General features: G+C 33.8%; 1 protein-coding gene across 2 annotated transcripts in view; it reads right to left on the reverse strand.

Annotated features, from left to right (window-relative positions):
• Nucleotides 1-23,642, reverse strand: part of Prmt3 (protein arginine methyltransferase 3) — a 121,133-nt gene that overhangs the window by 41,024 nt on the left and 56,467 nt on the right. For both annotated transcript variants that reach the window (XM_027936681.2, XM_071616334.1), the window contains one exon: nt 8,526-8,604. In XM_027936681.2, coding sequence (XP_027792482.2) covers nt 8,526-8,604 — 79 coding nt within the window. The remainder of the gene's footprint in view (nt 1-8,525; nt 8,605-23,642) is intronic.

Raw genomic sequence — 23,642 nt, forward strand, 5'->3', positions numbered from 1 at the left:
ACACCAAAGGATAAGACTGAGATGCGTAAGAACACAATTCCTAGTAAACACTACTGTCACTGCTTGCACATAAACAACCAGAGTAAAATGGTTTAGAACAAAAGGAGACAGTATGTCCAAATAAACTGTGCTTCTCATAATATATGGGAAAGATACACAGAAAGATTTTAGTGAAGTAATTATAGCAAAATACTTGATATGCATAAAAGGAAATGTACTATAGTAACCCCAATTGGCAGATATTTTGGGAGTCAAATTAGCTTAAATAATCAATTTCTAGTTTATAAAATAAGGATATCTTAAATTGGATACCTCTCCATCATCAACTTATAATGACTAGGCCTCTAAAATTTAGTAAACTAACATGTACCTGCAATATACTTTGAAAAAATTATGTACTGAAAAGAAGTAGAAAGTGATAGTATTTCAGTATCACTGAAAAAACCCAAAATAATAGATATGAACATAGATCTAATGATGAGGAAGTACAGGGTGAATTACAGAAACACTAAATGAAGCTTTTAAGTTTTATACACTATTGTCAAAGGCTGCTTATATTTGAGATAATCCATGTAACAGCATAGATAATGTGAACTGCTATAGAAAAGCCACATAATTCAGGAACACAATTAACATTTATCAAGCAACTATTTTTTGGTCAAGCATCTCATAGATTTTTGAATGATTTCTTGAAGCTCGATTACAATTTTCATTTTTCCAGATAAGGAGACTAACATTCAAAGAAGTAACTTGCCCAAATGACTAGTCTTAATCAGCGAACATGATAACTGATCAACTAATGAAGCAGAGATTCAATTTAAGGTTTAATCTAAATACTTTCCAGTTCTATTTTATGCTTTTGAAGTGAAAGAGAGGGAAAGAAGGTATCCTTATTCTAAGATAAATGGGCATTTGTTGGAAAAGAGAGAGGGAGAACAAAATGGATTGAGAAAGACTGATAATTAATGAAATTCAGGAAAATAGTAATGTTCAGTTTTAGTTATTTGATGCTGGGTGAAGGGATGAGATGACAGGGCAAAACGAAACAGGGAAAAGGAAAGTATTCAAGCAGAAATGAGGAAGAGTTCAGTGTATGGCTTAGTTTTCCAAGCAGAGAGGGGAAAAAGTAAGGAAAGTAAACTTGCAAGTCTGAAATTTGTAACAGAGGCAGTTTCTTATCAGCATAGATCAGATTTTCAAAAGCCAATTCCAATGCAAACTCTTAGAGGCAGAACTATCAGTGCCACTCTATTTTGCAACCCTGTCTAAACAGTTTGTGTAATCCTTTATTCTATGAGGCAGTAAGTGCCTGCTTCTTCTGTGGAAGAAGAAAATGACAAACTTGGTTTTTTTCCCTTTTGCATTGTTTAGGTTTGATCACAGTTGGTGTGATCAGCAGTGTAATCTGTCATCGAGTGCCTAGCATTAAGGTAATGGTATCACTTCTCAAGAAGTCCCATAATGTAATTTTGAACTTTGTTGCTGGGCTGCATAACCTTTTAGCCTGGTTTTCCAGTGCTCATAGATATTTTATACCTACTCTTCTCTTTTAATAAATTATTTTTCTGTTACACACGGTAGATTTCTATTTTTTTGCAATAAGAACTCCAAATGATATAAAGAGAAACAAACATCTCAAATCTTAAGAATAGAACTCTTCTAGATTCCAGTTCAAAAGAGTGTGGAGTGGGACCTGAACATCTGTATTAAAAAAAAAAAAAAAAAAAAAAAAGTCCTCAGTGACTGCAATGGTCTCTGTCAAGATTGATTAAGAAATATGTCAGAAAATGTCTGCATTAGTACTTCCTTGTACTGGACAAATGACCATCAACTTCATATCTTGACAATTCTAACTCTAGGAAGATGTTTATAATGAAAGAGCACATAAGGCATTTGTGTTTAGTTATGTCTATGTGAGGGGCAAAAAAAAACCAAAAAACCTTTGGGTGTGCACATAATGAAAACAATATTCTTTTCCAGTAAAATGGACTAATACATGGATTAACAGGTTCCTAATTTTCTTTTGCAAAAATTAAGATTTTACACATTATTACTAGTTTTAAGGAGGTTTTAATGAAATGAATCATTTTCCATATGCTGTTTACAGAGTATTTCAGCTTGTTTCATTCCTGAATATGTCAACTTTGATTGTTTGATTAAGGTGAAGTTAATTAGGCTTCTACACTTCTACACTGAAATCAACTCTTCTCCCTTTTGTAATTTAGTAGATACTTTGTGGGGGAAGTTCTTTAAAAGCAGGGAAATACCTCATTCTTATTGAAATTTTCAGAGTATTCAGTTAGTCATTTATGTCTGAATGGACTTAATGTTTCCTATGCTATTCAAAGAGTTGTAATAGGCCAAAAAATAGTTAAGAGTATAAAAGTTTAAATGGCAGAAGTAGAACTCTATTTGTAAATGACTTGTTTACACAGAAAACCCTAAGGCATTGATATAATCACTAGAAGGAACAAGTTAGTTCAGAAAGATCAGCCAATTGGAAAATAAATCTCAATAATTTCCATTTGTAAGAATGACAAAAGTTTTAAATACTCAAGAATAAGTTTAACAAAAGATATGTGATGCCCCTATACTAAAAATAATATAACAATGCAGGGAAAAATTAAGCTAGATTTTTAAAAATGAAAAAATATGAGTCTTCGGAGTTTAGAAGACTCAACACTGTTAAGATGCTGATCATTCCCAAATTGATCTATTCTTTTAACACAATTCCATTTTTGTGGGGGTGGGGGTACCTGGAATTGAACTCAGGGGCACTCAACCACTGAGCCACATCCCCAACCCTATTTTTTAAATTTTACTTAGAGACAGGGTCTCACTGAATTGCGTAGTGCCTTGCCATTGCTGCTAGTGTCTTTGAACTCATGATCCTCCTGCCTTGGTCTCCCAAGCTGCTGGCATTACAGATGTGCACCACCGGGCACAACCCGATTCCTTCTTAATTCTTTTTTTTTTTTTTTTAAAGCAGAAAACTGCCAGATTCTAATTTGTTTTTAAACAATCCTTCCATGACCAAACTGCTAAAGCCAAACTTATTTCAGAGGTTTCCTTACCATTTCTGTTTACTTTTTAATATAAATTCGAAAATCAGCCTATTTAAAAAATTGTTCATAGAAATTGCATTACAGTTTTAGAAACGTCATCCTATAAAAATTTTGAACATTTAAATACTAGGGAAAATATCATTAATTCTCATATACTTACCACCTACCTTTAACAATTGTATTACTTTTGGATTCCCTTATATTTTAAATTAATTTTGGGAGACTGGACATCTTTATGGCATTGCCTCTCTATCCAATAATATGGTATCTCTTTTCATTTATTTAAATATTCTTCATGGGTCATTCATTCAGTACTAAACTTTTCTGCATATAAATCTTATTTTTCAGCAATATTGAGGACCAAATATTCAATCCTGAATATCTTTATCCATTTAATTTCTCTAAATTATTTTTCAAGTCTGGCCTCTATAAAGTACACGAAACTGGGCATTCTTTTGTAATTTCAATGTAAAAAAAATTCTTTTTTTTGGTGAGTGCAAGTGTGCCATCCTTGCACAGAGACATGCTAATAATCTCTTTTGCATCAGTCTAATTTTAGTATCCTTTTTCTTTTAATAGCTATTTGGATTTATTCCTTTGTTCACGACTACCATTTTCTAATCTTTTTTTTTTTTTTTTTTTTTTTTTGGCAGTGCTGAGGAAATGAACCCAGTATCAATCATGCTAGGTAAGCATGTACACTGCTTTGTACATGTCCTTTCCCTGTGTACTATTCATTACATATAGGAAGTTATTTTTGTTCTAGTAGCTTACTTTATAATTATAAACTTACATTACATCTTTAGTTCTCTCTCTCTATATCACTATTTACTATTCTCCTACCATGAATAATAATAAAAATAGTATATTTCATTTTAACACCCAATTACTATTTTTTTTATAGTTTACAAAATTGTACTAATGATACAACAACCAATACAGAAGGTTGGCATAGAGTTAGTAAATACTATGAACTGCTTTTCAGAAAAGTTAGGAATCAAATGCCATAATTTATTTCACCTGAAGGAGGTAGGAACTACCAGTCTGTTTATTTTTTAAAGATTTTTTTAAAAAGATGGACACAATATCTTTATTTATTTTTATGTGGTGCTGAGGATCGAACCCGGTGCCTCACATGTGCGAGGCAAGCGCTCTACCACTGAGCGTTATATAACCCCAGACCCCCAGTTTATTTTTTTTTAAGTCACTTTTTAAAAAACACGCAGCAAAACTAATTCTTTGGCATATACACATTCATAAATACATATAGCTTGTTTAATTACCATCATAACCTGTCACTCAAAAGACAAAGCACTGGCATTATAAACACTTCCTCCCACCTGCCTCCTTCATTCCCTTTCTAATTTTTGTGAGATGTGGTATTTGAGGCTGTTAGGGTGTTAAATATTCACATTCTATGTTGTCATCCTAAAATATACATTTGTTTTAGTTTCAATTCTAGATGTAAAAGTACCATTGGTCACAATCAAACATTTTTCCTGTTTTGTGGTACTTGAGATTGAACCCAGGAGAACTTTACCACTGAGCTACATTTCCAGCAAGCCTCCATAGCACTGTGCCTCCCCACTCCCTTTTTTAATTTTTTTGAGGCAGGGTCTTACTAAGTTGCTGAGGCTAGCTGGAACTTGTGATCCTCCTGCCTCAGCCTCCTGACTCACTGGAATTATAGGCATGTTCCACTATGTCTGGCTAATTTTTCTGCCTACCTTTCAGTTGGATTAATGTAAAATACTACAATTTCTGCCATATATTTAACAATTAGCAAATTTAAGGAAAAAATACAAGAAGCAGACTTTAGTAAACTTGCTATCATCGAGTTTCCAAAATTATTATTAGTAACAGTAGTAAATGACTACATTCTCTAAAGTGCTATGGAATTTCTTGCTGATATCAGGGAGGAGGAGCTAAGTTTACTTTATACTTTTGATAAATATATATCACAAAAGGTAGCATTCTTATTTTTTTAAAAATCAAGAATATAAATTGTCTTTTGCCACCAAAAAAAAAATTAATGGGTGATTATGTTTATAAAGTCTTTACTCCATGCCTCTGTGTGTGTGTGTGTGTGTGTGTTTGTATGGGTATAGAAAGAGAGAGAGAGAAAAAAGAGGGGGTATACCGACATAAATCGAACCTAAATGCTTGTAAAAGTAAATTATGGTCCCACATGTTTATATGGGCCTTCGATATTCTCTCTCTCTCAAAGTACAATCATTCTTTTTATAAAAATCTTTCCACTACTAATTTCTTAGTGAATCTTTCCTTCAAAAAAACATAAAGAAAAACTTTGCAAAAAAAGAATGAGCATTTAAATGATGGTGATTCATCGAGACTTGTACAAAGAGGTTAAACCATTTCAAGTTACTCATTTCTGATTTCTCTTTTGTTAGCAAATAACATTCAACAATACTTTTCAGGCAGTTAAATGCCAACCTCGTCTAATATAGCTCCAGATCATCTTAACACTAATATTAGCTATAGAAAAATTAGAATGAACTAGACTCACAAGCCTCCTTTTCATCCCTCTGATAATGGGAAATAGCTCTGCCATGGTTCACATTGCTGTAGATTCTTAATGAATTTCAACGAGAATTCAATTTAAATGCATTACATTGCTGTCAGTTCTTCAGTAAGATCAATGAATACCATTTGGGGGGGATGGAAACAGTTATCTGAATTTTCCCTAGAACTTCATAGCAAGAGTCAAATTAAACAAAAGCACTTTAGTAGGATATAACAAAATTAAGGTGAAAAGAACATGGATATTAGAGTCACGGAGTTCTGAGTTAAAAAGAATAAAAAAAAAAAAAAAAAGACTTCGCCACCTAATATGTATTATCTAGGACACCTTTAGAGATTGTTTCTAAAATCCCGAAGGGCTGTTTGTGAGATTACATCTAATAACCTAAACAAAAGTATATTACTGGACAGCTGGTAAACAGATATTTTTTAATGTTTATTTTTAAAAAATCACTATAATTTTACAAATACATAGCCAATTTTTATAGAGTAAAATTATCTAAAAGTTCTAGTCACATTCATGGCAGAGATCAGGAACCTATCTTGATATAATTACAGAAAATGTGGTAAAATGGGTTTGTTGTGGAAATAAAAAGTCAACCAATTTAAATGGTATTATAAAAAGAAACCCATTGTTCTGGAGAATTTCTGTTACTTTTACCAAGTAATGTTTTGACAGTATTGATTTTTAACTATATCATAATTGCTCAAGCAATTTTGTAGTCGATTGATGGGCAGAAGGCTATAGTCAAGTGCTTTATCACTAGTTCAACATGTCCCTTTCCTATTACTTTCCGTTAACCGTGCGTATGTGTGTGTGTTATTCGGGATGAAACCTAGAGTTTTGTGCATGCTAGCACCCTACTACTGGTCTATACCTCCAGCCCTATTTTTTATTGTAAGACAGGAACTTGGGGCCTAATCCCACGTGATGGAGATGAGGGCCTACTTTTTTTTCTATTAGACGTAGGGTCTATGATTTTATTCCTTGGTCCATGATCCATTTTGAGTTGAGTTTTGTGCATAGTGAGAGATACAAGTTTAATTTCATTTTGTTGCATATGGATTTCCAGTTTTCCCAGCACCATTTGTTGAAGAGGCTATCTTTTCTCCAATGCATGTTTTTCGTATCTTTGTCTAATATAAGATAATTGTAGTTTTGTGGGTTAGTCTCTGTGTCCTCTATTTGTACCATTGGTCTACCAGTCTGTTGGTGCCAATATCGGGATGTTTTTGTTACTACTGCTCTGTAGTATAGTTTATGGTCTGGTATAGTGATGCCACCTGCTTTACTCTTCCTGCTAAGGATTGCTGTAGATATTCTGGGTCTCTTCTTTTTCCAGATGAATTTCATGACTGCTTTTTCTATTTCTATGAGGAATGTCATTGGAATACATTAAATCTGTAGGGGTTCTGTTATTGTATGATCCTGGTTTGTTTGGGGCACTTTTCTCCCTTGTTTTTCCATGTTGTCTATGGGTCTTCCTTTCTTGCAATGTGGGTCTGAGATATTACAGTTTCTACCCTATATTCTTATAGTACCCATGCAGATTGTTTGTACTTCACCTTGATGTTGGTCTTCCAGACCCTGCTGGCGTCCATCCATGTATGCTACTTAGGTGGTGGCAACAATAGCAGAGGTAATTCAAGATAATAGTTGAGGTGCTCCAAGATGGAAGCAATGTCTTACAGATATGGGGCTGAAAGGGTGGGCCTCATACCGTCTTTGGGATGCCTGCTGTGAGATACAGCTGCTTCTAGGTCCTGTCTGTTGTCAAAAAGTTAGGGGCTATTGTGTGGGGAACGCTGTAATGATGACTGCAGTGTCCTAAGACGGAAGTTGGTTAGGCTTAGGCTCCCAGGGTTGGGGGGTGTGTGAACTTGGACCTACCCTGGACCTGGGTCCAGCACAAGTCAGTGTGTGCCTGGGTTCCCACAGTGGTCAGAGGAGGGGGTCCTATGTTGGAGGCTGGGTGCCGGAGGCTGGGCTCCGGTGGGTGTCTGCAGGTAGAGGGATGGACCTGGGCCTACTGTGAGCAGGCCGGTGTGGGCAGATCTGGGCTGCTGATCTTGACGTCCTGAGGTAGTCTGCTGGTCGGAAGGGGTGGTCCTGTACCCGAGGCTAGGGTCCAGCAGGACACCCGCTGGAGGGGATAGATGAGGCCTACTGCGAGCCTGGATCCCAAGTAGACTGGTGCGGGGTCAATTCAGTTTTAATGATTCAAACCAATGAAGATGTACACTGTTATGTGTTCTAGAAGCTATGGAGTCTGCTCAAGAGATGAAGATAAACAAAACATAATCCCTTCTCTTAAAGAAAACATTTGTTCAAGCAGAGGCCTGCAAAAACACAATCTTCTGTATGTGTAGAGTTACTATGAAAAATATTTTCTACAGACATGAAAGCCTTCCAAATGTATAGGGATTTATTTATATACTTATTGGATATGAGGTGTTTTAAAACTTATTAGAAACCAGTCACTATTTAAATGTTTTCATTAAATCACAGAGAAGCAAGGCTGTGTATTTAGTGAAATCATGGAAATCTGACATTAAAATAAATAATCTCCAACTTTGTATGAAATATGCTATTGGAAAAAGGAACTTAATGACATGAAGATTAAAAATGTAAAGGCATTTCTACTAGATTTTGACTTGAATATTAAAAAACTCCCAGAACCTAGTCCTTATGTTTTAAAAACCATATAATAAAAAGTCTTCTTCAAAATACCATTAACTTGGAGTCCTGCATATCTTATATAATGTTCTACTTCAACAATATCTTAACACTTCTAATGGAAATATCTTTCATCTCTACTGGGAACTTTCTCAGCCAGGCATAGTTTATTTGAAATTCAAAGGTTCATTTGGTTCTACTAGACTAAACTTAGATTATTAAAACTGAAATTTTATACTCACCCGATCCTCCTTTTGCCAAGTATTTGTTCTTTGCATAAAGGACAGAATCCAACATAGATTCAAAAAGAAGAAAATAGCCCTGCATGAAACAGGAAAAGATGGACATTAGAAATAGATAGTATCCTCTTAAATGGATCAATTCAAATATCTGGATTACTCTTAAAAAAAAAAAAAAAAAAAAAAAAAAAAATATATATATATATATATATATATATATATATATATAATATTTGTCAATCATACAATATTCTACAAACTCTGAAATTATTGTTTGTAACTTCTTCACATATTACTTTATTAGAAAATCAGGTCATGATGTAAGGTGAACCTAGAAATCTCATTATGGTAGATCAAACTGAAGCTTCTTTACAAGTGGTCCCATTTATCAAACTGTTTCTACCTCAATAAGAGGAAAATTTTAGATAGAAATTGTTAACAATTCCTAAACTCCCTGAAATGTTGCAATATTAATCATAAGCAATGATTCTCAACTACATTTTGTCTTCCTATATCCAGCAAAGTCTGGAAATGTTTTGGACTGTCACAACTGAGGACAGGGGTTGGAAGAGCTACTGGGTAGAGCTAAGAGATGCTGATACATGTACCACAATGCATAAGACTGGCCCCCACAACAAGGAACTTCTTGGTACAAGGGTTAAAAAAAAAAATCCTAGTGTGGAGCACAATTTCTCAATGTATTTCCTGTCCAATTATTTTTTTCTGTAATTAAAAAACAAAGGTGGTGGTGGGGAATCCCCTTATTCAAAGATGTCTGAGAAACACTAGATGCCATATTTCCTCTTAAGAGACCCATAATGCACATCAACACACTAAAAGTTCTAATTAGTGATGTGATAAACAGAACTGTGGAACATATTTTAACCAAATGTCACTCACTTTTTTACATCTATCAACATCTTGCGGAATTAGTGTTACCTGAAATATAGATCATTGAAAATAACTGCCTACACACAAAGACTTAGCAATAAAGCTCAGTTATTGATGTGTTCACATTAGGAAAATTAAGGATTTGGCAGAAATATTTTCTGAATTGAGTACTTCAGCAATATGTTAAACTTTTTAAAAGTTCCCATATGATGCGAGTACTAAAACAAGGGATTTGTGGAATTCAACTAAGAAATCTTTACCAATTTGACTTCACTTATGCATAAGTATACACAGAAATGTTTATGAATAGGCATCCATCCTCTGATTAAAGTGAATTAAATTTATGCCAAGAAATTATTACAAGAGGGAGCATTAATTCAACCTATGGTAAAGGGATCAACTGTTAAAACATGTCAACTGGGTGGAAAAAAATGGTTCTTATTTGCAAGAATGATAGATTATAAAATGTTAAAATAAAATTTATACTTTGAAACAAAGAAAATATTCATTAAAGGCCAATCTTTTTGGAATGAGGAAAAGAACAGTTTGGTTTGGAACTGTGTGAAACTATTTTCTAGTATTGTGCTTTCAAGTAATTAGCAAAGGTGAAGTATTTTATTTCCATATGCTCAAACTCCATCTTACTTCCATGTATTACAAACAAACCAAAAAAAGTTCTTGAATCAATAAATGAAAACTCCATCTGGAAACATCTTGAATTACTGCATAAAAAGTTTTTATTGGATACTCACCAGAGATTAAATTATATTGTATTTTAAATTGATAATATAGTCAGGACTAGAGACAGTGGTTAATAAGACTTCTGGATTTAAATCCCAGATAAGCCCCTCTCTCTACATGACTTTGGACAAGTTAATATCATTGTGTCTCAGTTTTCCTCATGTGTAAAGCAACAATGATATTTGATTTCATGGGAGGTTACAAGGATTAAAATGTTAGTTTGTGCAAAAATGTTTGGAGTAATCTTAGATGAATAAATTTAAAAATATATTTAAAATATAGATTTCTAAAGGACTAATCAGAATTTTAAAATTATGTTTAATGAGATAGAATAAAGACTTGCCAGTCTGTCCAGAATCACATAACATTAATTTTCATTAACAGTTGCATACTACAACCCATGAGTTAGGACTCAAATTCTGTTGTTTTTTTTCAGGAGTCTATCAAAATACATTTGGTGAAGTGGGGTGTGCCAGGGATTGAACCAAGGGGTGCTTAATAACTGAGCAACATCCCCAGACCATTTTTATTTTGAAACAGGGTTTCACTAAGTTGTTTAGGACGTCCCTAAGTTGCTGAGGCTGGCTTTGAACTTGCATTTCTCCTGCCTTAGCCTCCTGAGCCGCTGACATTTTCTTTATTCAGTTATTTTTCTAGACCAGCCTAGATTATGTATCTGTGTGTGCAGAAAATATAACACCACTCAAAATTCTTTTACAACTGAAAATATTTTAAAGTGCAATAAAAATGATTCGACCAAATTGGGCAAATTAATGCTAATTCCGAGTTTCAGATTCTTCCCACAAAGATAATCACAGGCATGTTTTCCCCCAGGGGCAAAAATCATATTCTCAATTTTGGTATGTGTATTTAAGACTTTCCCATATCTGCTTCCATTTGAAATAATAAATACGAATAGGCACCTTTCCACACACCCCATGATGATTATCTTTAGCCAAGATTAGAATCCTGATCAGACAATGTTAGAGACAGTTACTAAAGTTCTAACCATTTAACCTAATTTTTCTAAAGTTCAAAGTATCTAAGTATGATAGAAACAAGTGTTAGATTAATTTACTTTAAGCCATACAGTTGGTAAATAATACTGGAAAATATTTACTTCCCCTCACAAAACAGTATTCAAGAGTTCTGACTTAAACATTGATTTGATTCAATTTCCACTGCTGCAAAATTCAACAGTGAGACAGAAGATAACCATGCCCAAGTGAAAAAATAGCCTCCCATAAGGGCCATGTCTTTGCATTTCATCTTCCAGTCAGTCATTATTAGGTCAGAGTTTTTCTAAAAGCAAATAGTCAAATGCCTTTGTTGATATACATAAAGGATTCAGCATAGCACCTGGTACACAGTTAACACATAAAGCCTATGAAAAACCACAAGACATGTATTTAATTTTTGTAAGTTACCATATTGGGTCAGTGACTATGGGTTAGAGTTGGGGCTGAAATGGATAGATGGCTAAAGCAAGTACTTTTCACCCTTTCCCATTTTTTGCCACTCCTTTCCTCTCTTCATTGGTGTATCATTAAAAACAATATTCTTCTTTATTTCTAATATATTTTTCATTCTGATAGCAAGATATTGTTTGCATATGAAGAGGCTCCTATTGTGTTGAAGCTAGCAAATCAATGGAAAAAATATTTCGTCAAAACAAGAATACCCATTTCTTCATATTTAGGAGATATGCTACATTATTTAAAACTCAATGACTAACAATTTTACTGATTATTTGTTTAAACTGGTGTTCAGGTATGTGTTCAACTGTTAACTTCATCAGAAAGTATTTCTCTGATGATCTTTGTAAAATATTCTCTTCTTTTCCCATTAAGGTCCATTTCTTTGCCAATTTTATCATAATACTTATGAATAAAAATATTAAAACTTTTATTTGTGTGTTTATTCTGTTTCCTCACTAAAATATAGGCTCCAAGAAGTGCAAGGACTTTGTATAATATGAAGCTATATTCCTGAGGGCTGGAAATGTGACTGGTACATACAGGAACTCAGTAAGTAATTTTTGAATGAATAAATGATTAAGAGTTAAAACTGTATAATATTCATCATAATGAAACAGTGCTTCAAAATTTTTTTCTGGTACAAATTCAAATTAGTTATTTTAAAATGATGCTTTGTTTTCTAAAACTAAAACTCTCAAATTGTTGAAGTGTTGATAGTTGTTAGGACTCTGTAAGAATTATCGCATTTAATTCTCCCCCAAAGTACATTTTCTTATTTACATTTCATTGATGAGAAAACTAAGATTTAGAAATGTTAAATAAATTAAGACCTGGCTGGGCCTGGTAGCCCATGCCTGTAATCCTAGAGGAAAGATTACAAGTTTGAGGCCGGCCTCAACAACTTATCAAGGTGCTAAGCAACTTAATAAGACCCTGTTTTAAAATAAAAAGCTAAAAGGATTGGGGATGTAACTCAATGGTAAAGCACCCCTGGGTTCAATCCCCAGTAGCCTCCTCTCCTCAAAAATTAACACCTACAAAATAGCTTATTTTCAAACAAACATGAGTGAATAAAGCAGAATTTGAACCTTGGCCTTACTGCAGAGCTCAAGATCTGGATCACTACTTTATATGCCTTCTTAAATTGATTTGCCTGATTGTAAATAAGATTCAGTATTTGCATTAGACTACATTTGTAATTTAGGACTCAAGTGTTTCAAAATGAAAAATTTCCTACAGAACATACTAAGATCAGAATGTACAAGTATGCAATTAAGAATCTTTCAGAGTGATACCTGAAAGAAAAGTAGCTCTTTTCCATCATCCACAGTGAAAATATTAGAGAATCAATGTATATACTAGAATATGTGAAGAACTAATATAAGTTATTATGAGATAAACTGATATACCTAGTTAAGACTATCACAGATGAAAAGAGTCCTAAATGTATTGGTAATGGTTATTGTGCTTTTCCTCATCTTTCCAGTTTGCTAAACTTCATTTTACTATAGGCTCCCAATGTGATAGAACTGCCTTTAAGTTTCTGGGAATTGTCCTTGGTTCTGAACCAAGTCATTTATTACCAATATCAGAAAGCCTTGCTCCAAATGCCCTGGTCCTCTGTAGTGTAATTCACATTGTAATTTCACAGGCTACTGCCTCACCTGTAGGGGCACCATCTGGAAGGAGAATTATACCTGATATTTTCTCCTATGATGCTCATGGGGCACTCTTCTTTCAAAGAGTCATTTTTACTTTTAAAAATTAAATATTGTATTTATCCTTCAAAAATTAAGTATCACAGAATATGTAATTAAATCAAGGACCAGAATACTAACATTATTCATAGAAATGGGAACCTTATTTTTAAATGCCTGCTTATGATAATCTTCTTGATAGAACAACAACAAATAATAATCTTCTTGATAGAACAACAACAATAAATAAAAACCTGTGATACCTTCAGTATAAAGTGTTTCTCTTCTCATTTTTAGTTCAAATAAATGAATCAACTGAAAAATATAGGTACTGAAAAAAAAAAGTGAGTCAAGATAGAGTTACAATTAAAATAAAGGGTTAATCTAGAGAACAACTGGTGATATATAATCAAAATTTTGAAATTTTTTAAAGATAAAAGATTTACTTGCAACAAATATACAAACCTACAAAATCTAATCCCAATCTAGCAGAATTTCTATAAGTGCAGCAATAAACTTGATTACATCATAACCCAGAACTTCTGTTTGTTAGGCAGGGAGGAGCAGGAAAGAAACGGGAAGTAAGAGAGAATGAAATAAGAGCATATTATGTTATATGTGTATATGAATATATCACAATGAACCCCACTATTATTTATAATTTATAATCCATGAGTAGAAACATTTTCAAAGGATATAAAAAGAACCAAAAGGTAAGCCAGAGCTTAAAAAGATACTGGCTGGCCACACACATGTACATGTAATCTCCAACAAAAAACAGTATAATTTTTTTTTTAAGCAGGCAAAAGAAAAACAAGCAAAAGAATTAAATACAATTACTTCGGCAAATAAGAAATATAAATAGCTCCTAATCATATGCAGACATGATAAACTTCATTATGATCCAAATACAATGGAAACCATTTCATTACTACTAGATTAGCAGTCATATAATAAACATTGTTGGCTATGAATGTAAAAATTTTTACTTTGAAAACAGGTAGGCATTATCTAGTAATGGGGAAGAGCAGACCACCCTGTGATCTAGCAACTTAATCTTAATTATACACTTGGAAATGCATGTTTGAATGCAAATGCATATATGTAAAAGTATACCACAGCTATTATTTGCTATGGTAAAAAAACAGATATGAGTGCCCATCATCAGTAAAGTAGAAAAACACATTGTGGCACATTTATACAAAAGTATCACAAAAATGAAAAGAAAAAAAAAAAACAAATTATCCTTGCATGCACTATTACTGAGTGTTATAAATATGACTGAATGAAGAAAGCAAAACCCCTCTTTTTTTTAATACCAGAAGATACTTACATTGTGGTACTACTTTTGTAAATGTCAAGAACTGACAAATATAAACTAGCCTGTTCAAGAATGTAAATGTAAGTGGTAAAATCATAAGAAAAGCAAGAAAATGATCAGCACAAATGTCAGGAGAGTGGTTACCTTGGGGGATAGGAAGGGAGTTGTAAATGAGAAATATTTAGATGACTTCGTTCTATTTTGATTTGACTGGTGGCTTGACAGGTGTTCACTATGTAATGACTGGTTACACCATACCTGAAAGTTCACACAATTTTCTGTATATAGTTTACAACTTAAAAAGACTATCGGAAACATTTTCATGACTAGTTTATAATAATATACAATAATATGGGTGAAAGAAGAAAGGACTAACATTCAGAGAGATTAAAGATAGCCAGGCTAGAGGAAGACCACATTCCTAATTGCTTTGTAATTCAGGATTCAAGCAGCAGAAGTACTGCTTCTCCGAGAAGTGGGTGGAAGATAGATTTCACTAAAACTCAATACTGGATAGTCAAGAGTGTCTTAGAACCTCAGACTACAATGAGCTAATCCAGCTAACCAGCTGCACTGGTTGAGCATAGAGGGAGGAAGAACACAGAGAGAAACAAAACAGACAGATTGAGTATGGAAAAACCTGATATCAGAAAAGTGGCCTGCTCTTAGCTGATCCAGTGGCTGCACTGTTCACTGATGCTTCTAAAGTGACACGTGTTTCCCAAGTGGCTGGGAGAGCTGAAGCAGAGCCATCTTGAGGTGGCCACACTGCAGCTGCAAAGCAAGGGGATTAGAGCAAAAACAGCTACACTGACCTCATAAGCACCTTCCTTATAGCCTAGGGTGTACCTAGCAGAATGCAAGTGACACAGCAGAGAGATATACATAGCCCAAGAAGAAACAGAAAGAGAGACACAGCCGGGCATAGATAGTGTCCATCTATTTTCACTGACTATTTTGACTAACCTCAGTGGAAATGATTCCTTAGTTTCATAAATAATTTTTTTTTGTGTGTGTGTGTTGCTGTGCGAATTGATTCATGAACATATATAGATGCACATATTTTTTTTTTCTTACTTTAGCATTTGTAAAATGTAGCTACTTTTCCTTGCTTTGTCTTTTGAGGGTTGGAGTTTTTGATTGTTTTGTACTGTTTTTCATTTGTCTGATTTGTCTGTTTCTCTTCCTCTTTTCTTCTGCCAACAGCCAAATTCTGTTGTTCTCTTTCACTCTCCCTTTACTTTGTTATTTCTATTTTTTTCTCCTCCTTCCTTATAACCATCATGCTATCTCTTTTCCATTCTGTTCCCTTTTTGAAATTATAAGCCCTATTGTATTTTCCAATCACATTTTATTTTCTCTTAAATAACTGTATTTTTACCACCTTTTAGCATGACTTGGTGATATAATTCCTGCCCCCACCTTTCATGCTGCTGCAATTATTACTGCTATGGATGATGCAGTTGACACCTGTTGTATTCTTTAATTCCAAAATACAGTTCAGGGTTACTTATTGTTTTTGCTATTGGTGATTACTGCTCTACCATTTCTGTTTTTTTTTTTTTTTGTTTTGTTTTTTTTGTGGCAATTAACATTGTAGATGTGGTAGTAGGAACCAAGTATTTAGTTTGATGCTGTATATCCTTTGGATTGCTTGTTGCATTGTTTGTTTCCCTCTATTCTGTGAGATGCTGGGAACCTACAGGAATACCACAAGTTCACAGAGTGGAAACTCTGCTACTAAACTAAACTCAATCAAAAGACAGCATACACTGCTCCACACACAAATTAATGACACTTAATATTTAGCTATACTTTAATACAAAGAACAGAAAAGACAAAACCCCAAACTAATAACCAGATCCCAAGTAGAAACACCTAGGGGTGGACCCCCAAGTTCCACCTCTGGACATCCTTTGCTATAGCAAAAACATACAGAAATAACACAAAGGCTGTAGACACCACCCCTACAAGAGGGGGTCTCAATCCACATCACTCTAGCACATATTGGCAAGTGAGGAATGTGCTCTACAAAGGCCTACACATGAGAATGGAAGAGAAATCCCTCCCAACAAACACATGAATACAAGAAATTCGAAAAAGCAAGCTAGTATAACACCTCTTAAAGTTCTTAATTCACCAGTAAATATTCCCCCAAATATGGAACATATGAAATATCAGATAAGGAATTCAAAGGAATCAATATAAAAATAATCAATGAATTCCAAGAGAACACAGAAAATCAACTGAATAAATTAAGAAAGGAACTGAATGAATTAAGAATATGAATGGAAAATTCAATAAGGAGATAGAAATACTGAAAAAGAACCAACTAGAAATCTTGGAAATGAAAGACATAATAAATCAAATAAAATGTTCAGTTGAAAGCCTAACAGAGTAGACCATGTGGAAGACAGAATCTCAGAGCCTGAAGACACAAGTGGTCAGCCTTGAACATTCATACAGTATGAAAGAACAAAAAGTAACCATGATCACAATATGTAAGAACTTTTTAGAGAATCACTGGAATTAAGGAGGGCTGTGAGATGGTGGGCTAATGGAATGGATAAAGTCTTCAGGAAAATAATAACAGAAAAATTTCCAAACCTTCAGAATAAGACGGACATGCAGACACCAGAGGCATTCAGAACCCCAAGTAACAAGATCAAAAAAGAACCTCTCCATAAACATTATAATTAAAATGCCTAACATACAGAACAAAGACAGATATTTAAAACTCTCAAGACAAAAAACATCAGGTCACATTTAGAGGCAAGCCAATCAGAATCACTTCTGATTTCTTAAGCTCTACCATCCATGAGGGCTTAGAACAATGTGTTCCAAGTCGGGAAAGAAAATAACTGTCAACCAAAACTGCTATATTTAGCAAAGCTAACATTCAAAATTGAAGATAAATAAAAACCTTCTAAGATAAGCAGAAAAAAAAAGAACTAATGACTACTAAACCAGCATTACAGAACTTACTTAAAAGTAATATTGCACAAAGAAAACAAAAAACAAACCCCAGAGCTCACAAAAGAACAAATCTCATTTGAAGAGTAGCTAAGCAAATGAGAAAAAGGATCAAATTAAACATGATTAAGTAAATAAAAATGGCAAGAATTAATAAATAAACATCATTTTCTATAAATGGTCTCAACTTGCCAATTAAAAGACACAGGCTGGCAGAATGGATTAAAAAAAAAAACAAGACTGAACTATATGTTGTTTGCAAGAGATTCAACTTACAGGCAAAGACAGCCACAGGCTGAAAGTGAAAAGATAGAAGTCGATATACCATGTGAATGGAGACCAAAAACAAGCAAGAGTGGCCTCTTATATCTGACAAAGCAGATTTCATACCAAAATTAATCAAAAGAGACAGTCACTACATATTGGTAAAGGGAACAATCCAACAAGAAGATATCACAATAACACATATTTATGTTTCAAACGTGGGTGCAACTAATTATATAATAAAGAGACCCCAGTATAATAATATTGGGTGATTTGAAAAAACCTCTCTCACCATTATATAGATCATACAGACATAAACTCAGTAAAGACTCTTTGGACATAAAAATATTAAAAATCAAATGGGCCTAACAGACATCTATAGATTATTTCATCCAACAATAGCTGAATATACTTTCTTCTCAGTGGCTCACGGAATCTTCTCCAAGTGGACCATATTTTAGGCTGCAAAGCAACTCTTAGAAAATACAAAAAAATTGACACAATTCCTTGCATCTTATCAGATCATAATGGAATGAAATTAGAAATCAACATGACCAAACCCTACAGAAACTATATAAACACATGGTGAGTAATACTCTTTTGAATGATGAATGGGTGATAGAAGTAGTCAAGGAAGAAATTACACAATTCTTAGACTCAAACGAGAATAGTGATACAACATCCCAGAACCTCTTAAACACTATAAAGGCAGTTCTAAGAGGAAAGTTTATAGCTATGAGTGCCTACATAAGAAAATCAGAAAGATTCAAAATAAACAACCTCAATGATACATCTCAAGGCCATTGAAAAAGAAGAAGAAACCAATTCCAAAATCAGTAGAAAGGACATAATTAAGCTCAGAGCTGAAATAAATTAACTTGAGAAAAAAAAAACGAGCCATGAAACAGAGCTGGTTCTTTGAAATGAAAAACAAGCTTGATAAGCCCATAGACAACTAACCAAAAGAAAAGAGAGAAAAGCCAAATTAATATAATTAGAGATGAAAACGAAGAAATCACCACAAACATCTCTGAAAAACCAGCAGATGAGGGAGTATTTTAGGCTCCAGTAAGTTGGAAAACCTGGAAGAAATGAACACATTTTTAGACAATCTGCCAAAACCGAATAAAGAATAAACCTAAACAGACCAATAACTTGGAATGAGATACAAGCAGAAAAGCCCAGGACCAGATGGATTTTAGCTAAATTCAATCAAATCTTTAAAGAAGAACTAATGTCAATACTCCTCAAATTATTCCTTGACATAGAAAAGAATTGAACACTTCCATATTCATTCTATGAAGTCAATGTCATACTTATACCAAAACCAGATAAGGACACATCAAATATCCAAAATCCTTGATGAACTCAATAGACTAATACTTAATAGAATATTGGCAAATCGCATCCAACAAACAACACATTAAGAAGATTGTACATCACAAACAAGGTGGTTTAATTCCAGAGATGCATGGATGGTTAAAGATATGCAAATTAATAAATATAATTTATGACATTAACAGAATTTAAAAAGTCACTTAGTAATCTCAATGGATGCAGAGAAGGCCTTCAACAAAATTTGGCATCCATTCATGATAAAAACACTAAAGAAATTACGGATATAAAGAACCTACCTTAACATCATAAAGGCTGTTTATGAAAAGCCCAAAGCCAACCTCACAGTAAACAGGGAAGACCACTCCCAGCACTTCTATTTAATACAGTGCTAGAAATTCTAACCAGAGCAATAAAGCAAGAGGACAGAAAAGTGATAAAAGTAGGAGAGGAAGAAGTCAAATTATCATTGTTTGCAGATATGATCCTATACCTAAAAGATCAAAAAACAAAACAAAAAAACTCCACCAAAAAACTGCTAGAGGTAATAAACAAATTGGGCAAACTGGCAAATTACAAAATTAACACAAAAATCAATAGCTTTCCTATAAACCAACAATGAGAAAGAAATCAGGAAAGCAATTCCATTCACAATAGCCTCAAATAAATGAATTAATCAAATACCTAGGAATAAATCTAACCAAGAAGGTGAAAGACTTCTACAATGAAAAATATAAAACCTTGAAGAAAGAAATTAAAGATGACTTCAGAAGATGGAAAGACCTTCCGTGTTCATGAATAGGCAGAATTAATATTGTTAAAATGGCCATACTATCAAAAACAATATACAGATTCAATTCAATCCCCATCAAAACACCAATGACATTCTTCACAGAACTAGACAAAAAGTCATAAGTATCATTTGGAAGAATAAAAGAATCTAGCACAGCTAAAGCAATTTTAAGCCAAAAAAGCAATGCTGGAGACATCACAATATCTGACTCCAAATTATACCATAGAGCTATAGAAACCAAAACTGCATGGTATGGGCATAAAAACAGACACATAGACTAATGGTACAGAAGACAGAGACAAACCCACACAGCTAGTATAGTCATATACTATATGGTGCCAAAATACATGTTCAAAAGAAGACAACTTTTTAACAAATGGTGTTGGGATAACTGGTTATCCATATGTTCAAGAATAAAACTGGATCCTTATCTTTCTTCCCGCACAAAAATTGACTCAAAATGAATCAAAGATCTCAGAATTAAACCAGAAACTATGAAACTCCTAGAAGAAAACACAGTGTCAACACTCTAGCTTTTAGACACAGGCAACAACTTTCTCAACAGGATACCTAAAGCCCAGGAAATAATGCCAAGAGTTTATACATGGGAAAGCATCAAATTAAAAAGCTTCTGCACAGCAAAGGAAACAGAATCCACAGAATGGAAGAAAATCTTTGCTAGCTATTCTTCTGACAGAGGATTCATATCTATAATATACAAAGAGCTCAAAAAACACTAAAATGCCTCAATTAATTAATGGGCAAATGAATTAAACAGACACTTCTTAAAAGAAGTAATACAAATGGCCAACAAATACATGAAAAAATGTTCAATATCATTAGCAATTAGGGAAATGCAAATCAAATGTACACACACACACACACACACACACACACACACACATAGAGATTTCATTTCTCACCCATCAGAATTGCAGTCATCAAGAATAAAAATTACAGTGCTGGAGTGGACATGGAGAAAAAGCAACACATTTACACTGTTGGTAGGACTGTAAATTAGTACAATTACTATGAAAATTAGTATGAGGCTCCTCAAAAAGAGTAGGCTTGGAACCACCATATGACTCAGGTATATCACTTCTTGGTATTTATACTGAAGAATTATTAAAGTCATCTTACTACAATGATATATTCATACCCCATGTATCTTATTTTATTTTTTGGTACCAGGAATTGAACCCAGAGGCACTTAACTACTGAGCCACATCACTAGCCCTTTTTTGTATTTTGAGACGGGATCTTGCCAAGTTGCTGAGGCTAGCTTTGAATGGGAAATCCTTCTACCTACTAGCTTCCTGAGCTGCTGGAATTACAGTCATGTGTTATCATGCCTGACTTCACCACCATGCCCAGTCACACCCACAATTCACAACAGCCAAATTCACAATAGCAATAGCCAAAGCATGGAACCAACCTAGGTTTTCACCAACAGATGAATGGATAAAGAAAATAATGGAGATTTATTCAGCCATAAAGAAAAATGAAATTATGACATTTGCAGGAAAATAGATGGAACTAGAGATCATCATGTTAAGAGAAATAAGTCAAACTCAGAAGGTCAAGGGTTCTATGTTTTCTCTCATATGCAGAGGCTAGAGAAAAAGAAAACAAATGGGGGGGTGGAATGTTTACAACATGTGTGGAACAGTACACTATTTACGAGAAAAATGTCGTGTAGAAGGGAATACAACAGCAGGGTATTGGTAAGGGAAGGAGACCAATTTTTCACCATAAACTTGTATCTTTTGAATTTTATATCATGGTCATGTATAAATTAGTTCATAAAAAGGGCAATAGTAACAACCTAAAAAAACCTACTTGCCTTTCATTTTTTATTCTGGAAAAAAACATAGGACTGATTTGCAAAAAGTAACATTTAGATTATAGGTATTATTAAGGTATAAATAATTACAGGATGGATAAGAGTGGTTTACAAAAATAAATTACAGGTGCTCCTTGACTCATGATGGATGCTCCAGAAAACCCATCATAAATTGAAAATAACTTAAATAAAAAATACATTTAATACTCAACCTATCCAACACACAGCAACACAGTACACGCTGAGTATCAGTTGCTGACCCTGGTGATTATGTGGTTGACTGGGAGCTATCGGTGGTGGTAGTGCTGCTCAGCATTGCAAGAGTTTCCTGCCACACACAGCTAGCCTTGGAACAGATCAAATTTCAAAATCTGAAATTTGATTCTACTGAACATGTATGGCTTTCTCACCTGAATTATAAAGAAAAAAACAAAACAAAACAACCCAAAATTTAAATTCCAGTGTCTATAATTAACATTAGACAATGTAAATGAACCAAAAATATTAGCAGGGCCAAAGAACACAACTTCATCTATATAAAGAAGCCAAACTAGCAAGAATACACAATAATCCTAATGTGAATATATCTAACCAACACAAAAACACTCAAGGAAAAACTGACAAAAATGAAGAGAGAAACAATCCTGAACTATAGGTAGAAATTTCATTATTTTTATTTTAGTAATTCATAAAAAAAGACTTAAAGTGAATAAGAATTTCAGAGACTTAAATGATACAATCAACCAATGTGATTCAAAAAAAATTATGTAACAGTTCATCCAGCAATAATAGAACATATTCATTTTACATCAACATGAAACATTCACAAAGACCATATGTTGGGCTATAAAACAATTCTGAACAAATTTAAAGGAATGAGAGTATACGTGTTCTCTAATCTGATGAAATTAAACTAGAAATCAGTAACACACACCTAAATCAAATCCTGACACTTGGAAATTAAACTGAGCACTTCTAAATAATCCAAGGATCAAAGGATAAATCACAAGTAGGTGATATTTTGAATAGAGTAAGTTTGAGGGATGCAGCTATAGCAGCCATTAGAGGAGAATTTATATGTTTAAAAACAATGAAAATAGCAAGGTACAGAGCAGGAGTTAGACAACATCTACCCTATAGTAAATGTAAGTATAGGGATTATATCCTGCTTTGCATACTGTTTTATATTGCCTCCAACAGTGCCAGCACACAGAAGCCACATGTGTTTGTCAAAGGATTGAGTATGCCAAGTAGCGAGGCATATATGTATGTTTATAACAGATTAAAATATTTCAGGAAAGATGTATTAAAAACTGTAACAGATTTTGTTGAAGAATTAGGTATAGATCCTGAATGGCAAAATAAAGACAACAGAGGATAAAATTGTTTACATTACTATACTAGTATATAATCAGAAGATGATAAAATATTACATGCATACCACAACTATTTATTTGAGCATCTCCTACTTAATTATTACTCTACTTGATTGGCCTTCCATGTGAGAAAAGTAAGAATCATGGCGATAACTTCCACTGATCAGGTACCTATTGTGTCTGCTATTGCCTTGTAGGAATACTTTCTTCCTCTTCTCTCACCTTACAATACACAGTTCTCATGCTTTAGTATTGCTGACTTCTGGAAAACACAGCTTAAGCTTAGGATAACAGATGGTTCTGTCTACATGCTCATCTAAAAGTTTGAAAACTTATATTAATTTAACAGTCTTTCTCCCACTAGATGGCACTCTGACTTAACCAATAAAAGATCAACAATTGAACTGG

Source organism: Marmota flaviventris, chromosome 9, assembly GCF_047511675.1.
Source record: "Marmota flaviventris isolate mMarFla1 chromosome 9, mMarFla1.hap1, whole genome shotgun sequence".
In the NCBI taxonomy this organism is placed as follows: Eukaryota; Metazoa; Chordata; class Mammalia; order Rodentia; family Sciuridae; genus Marmota; species Marmota flaviventris.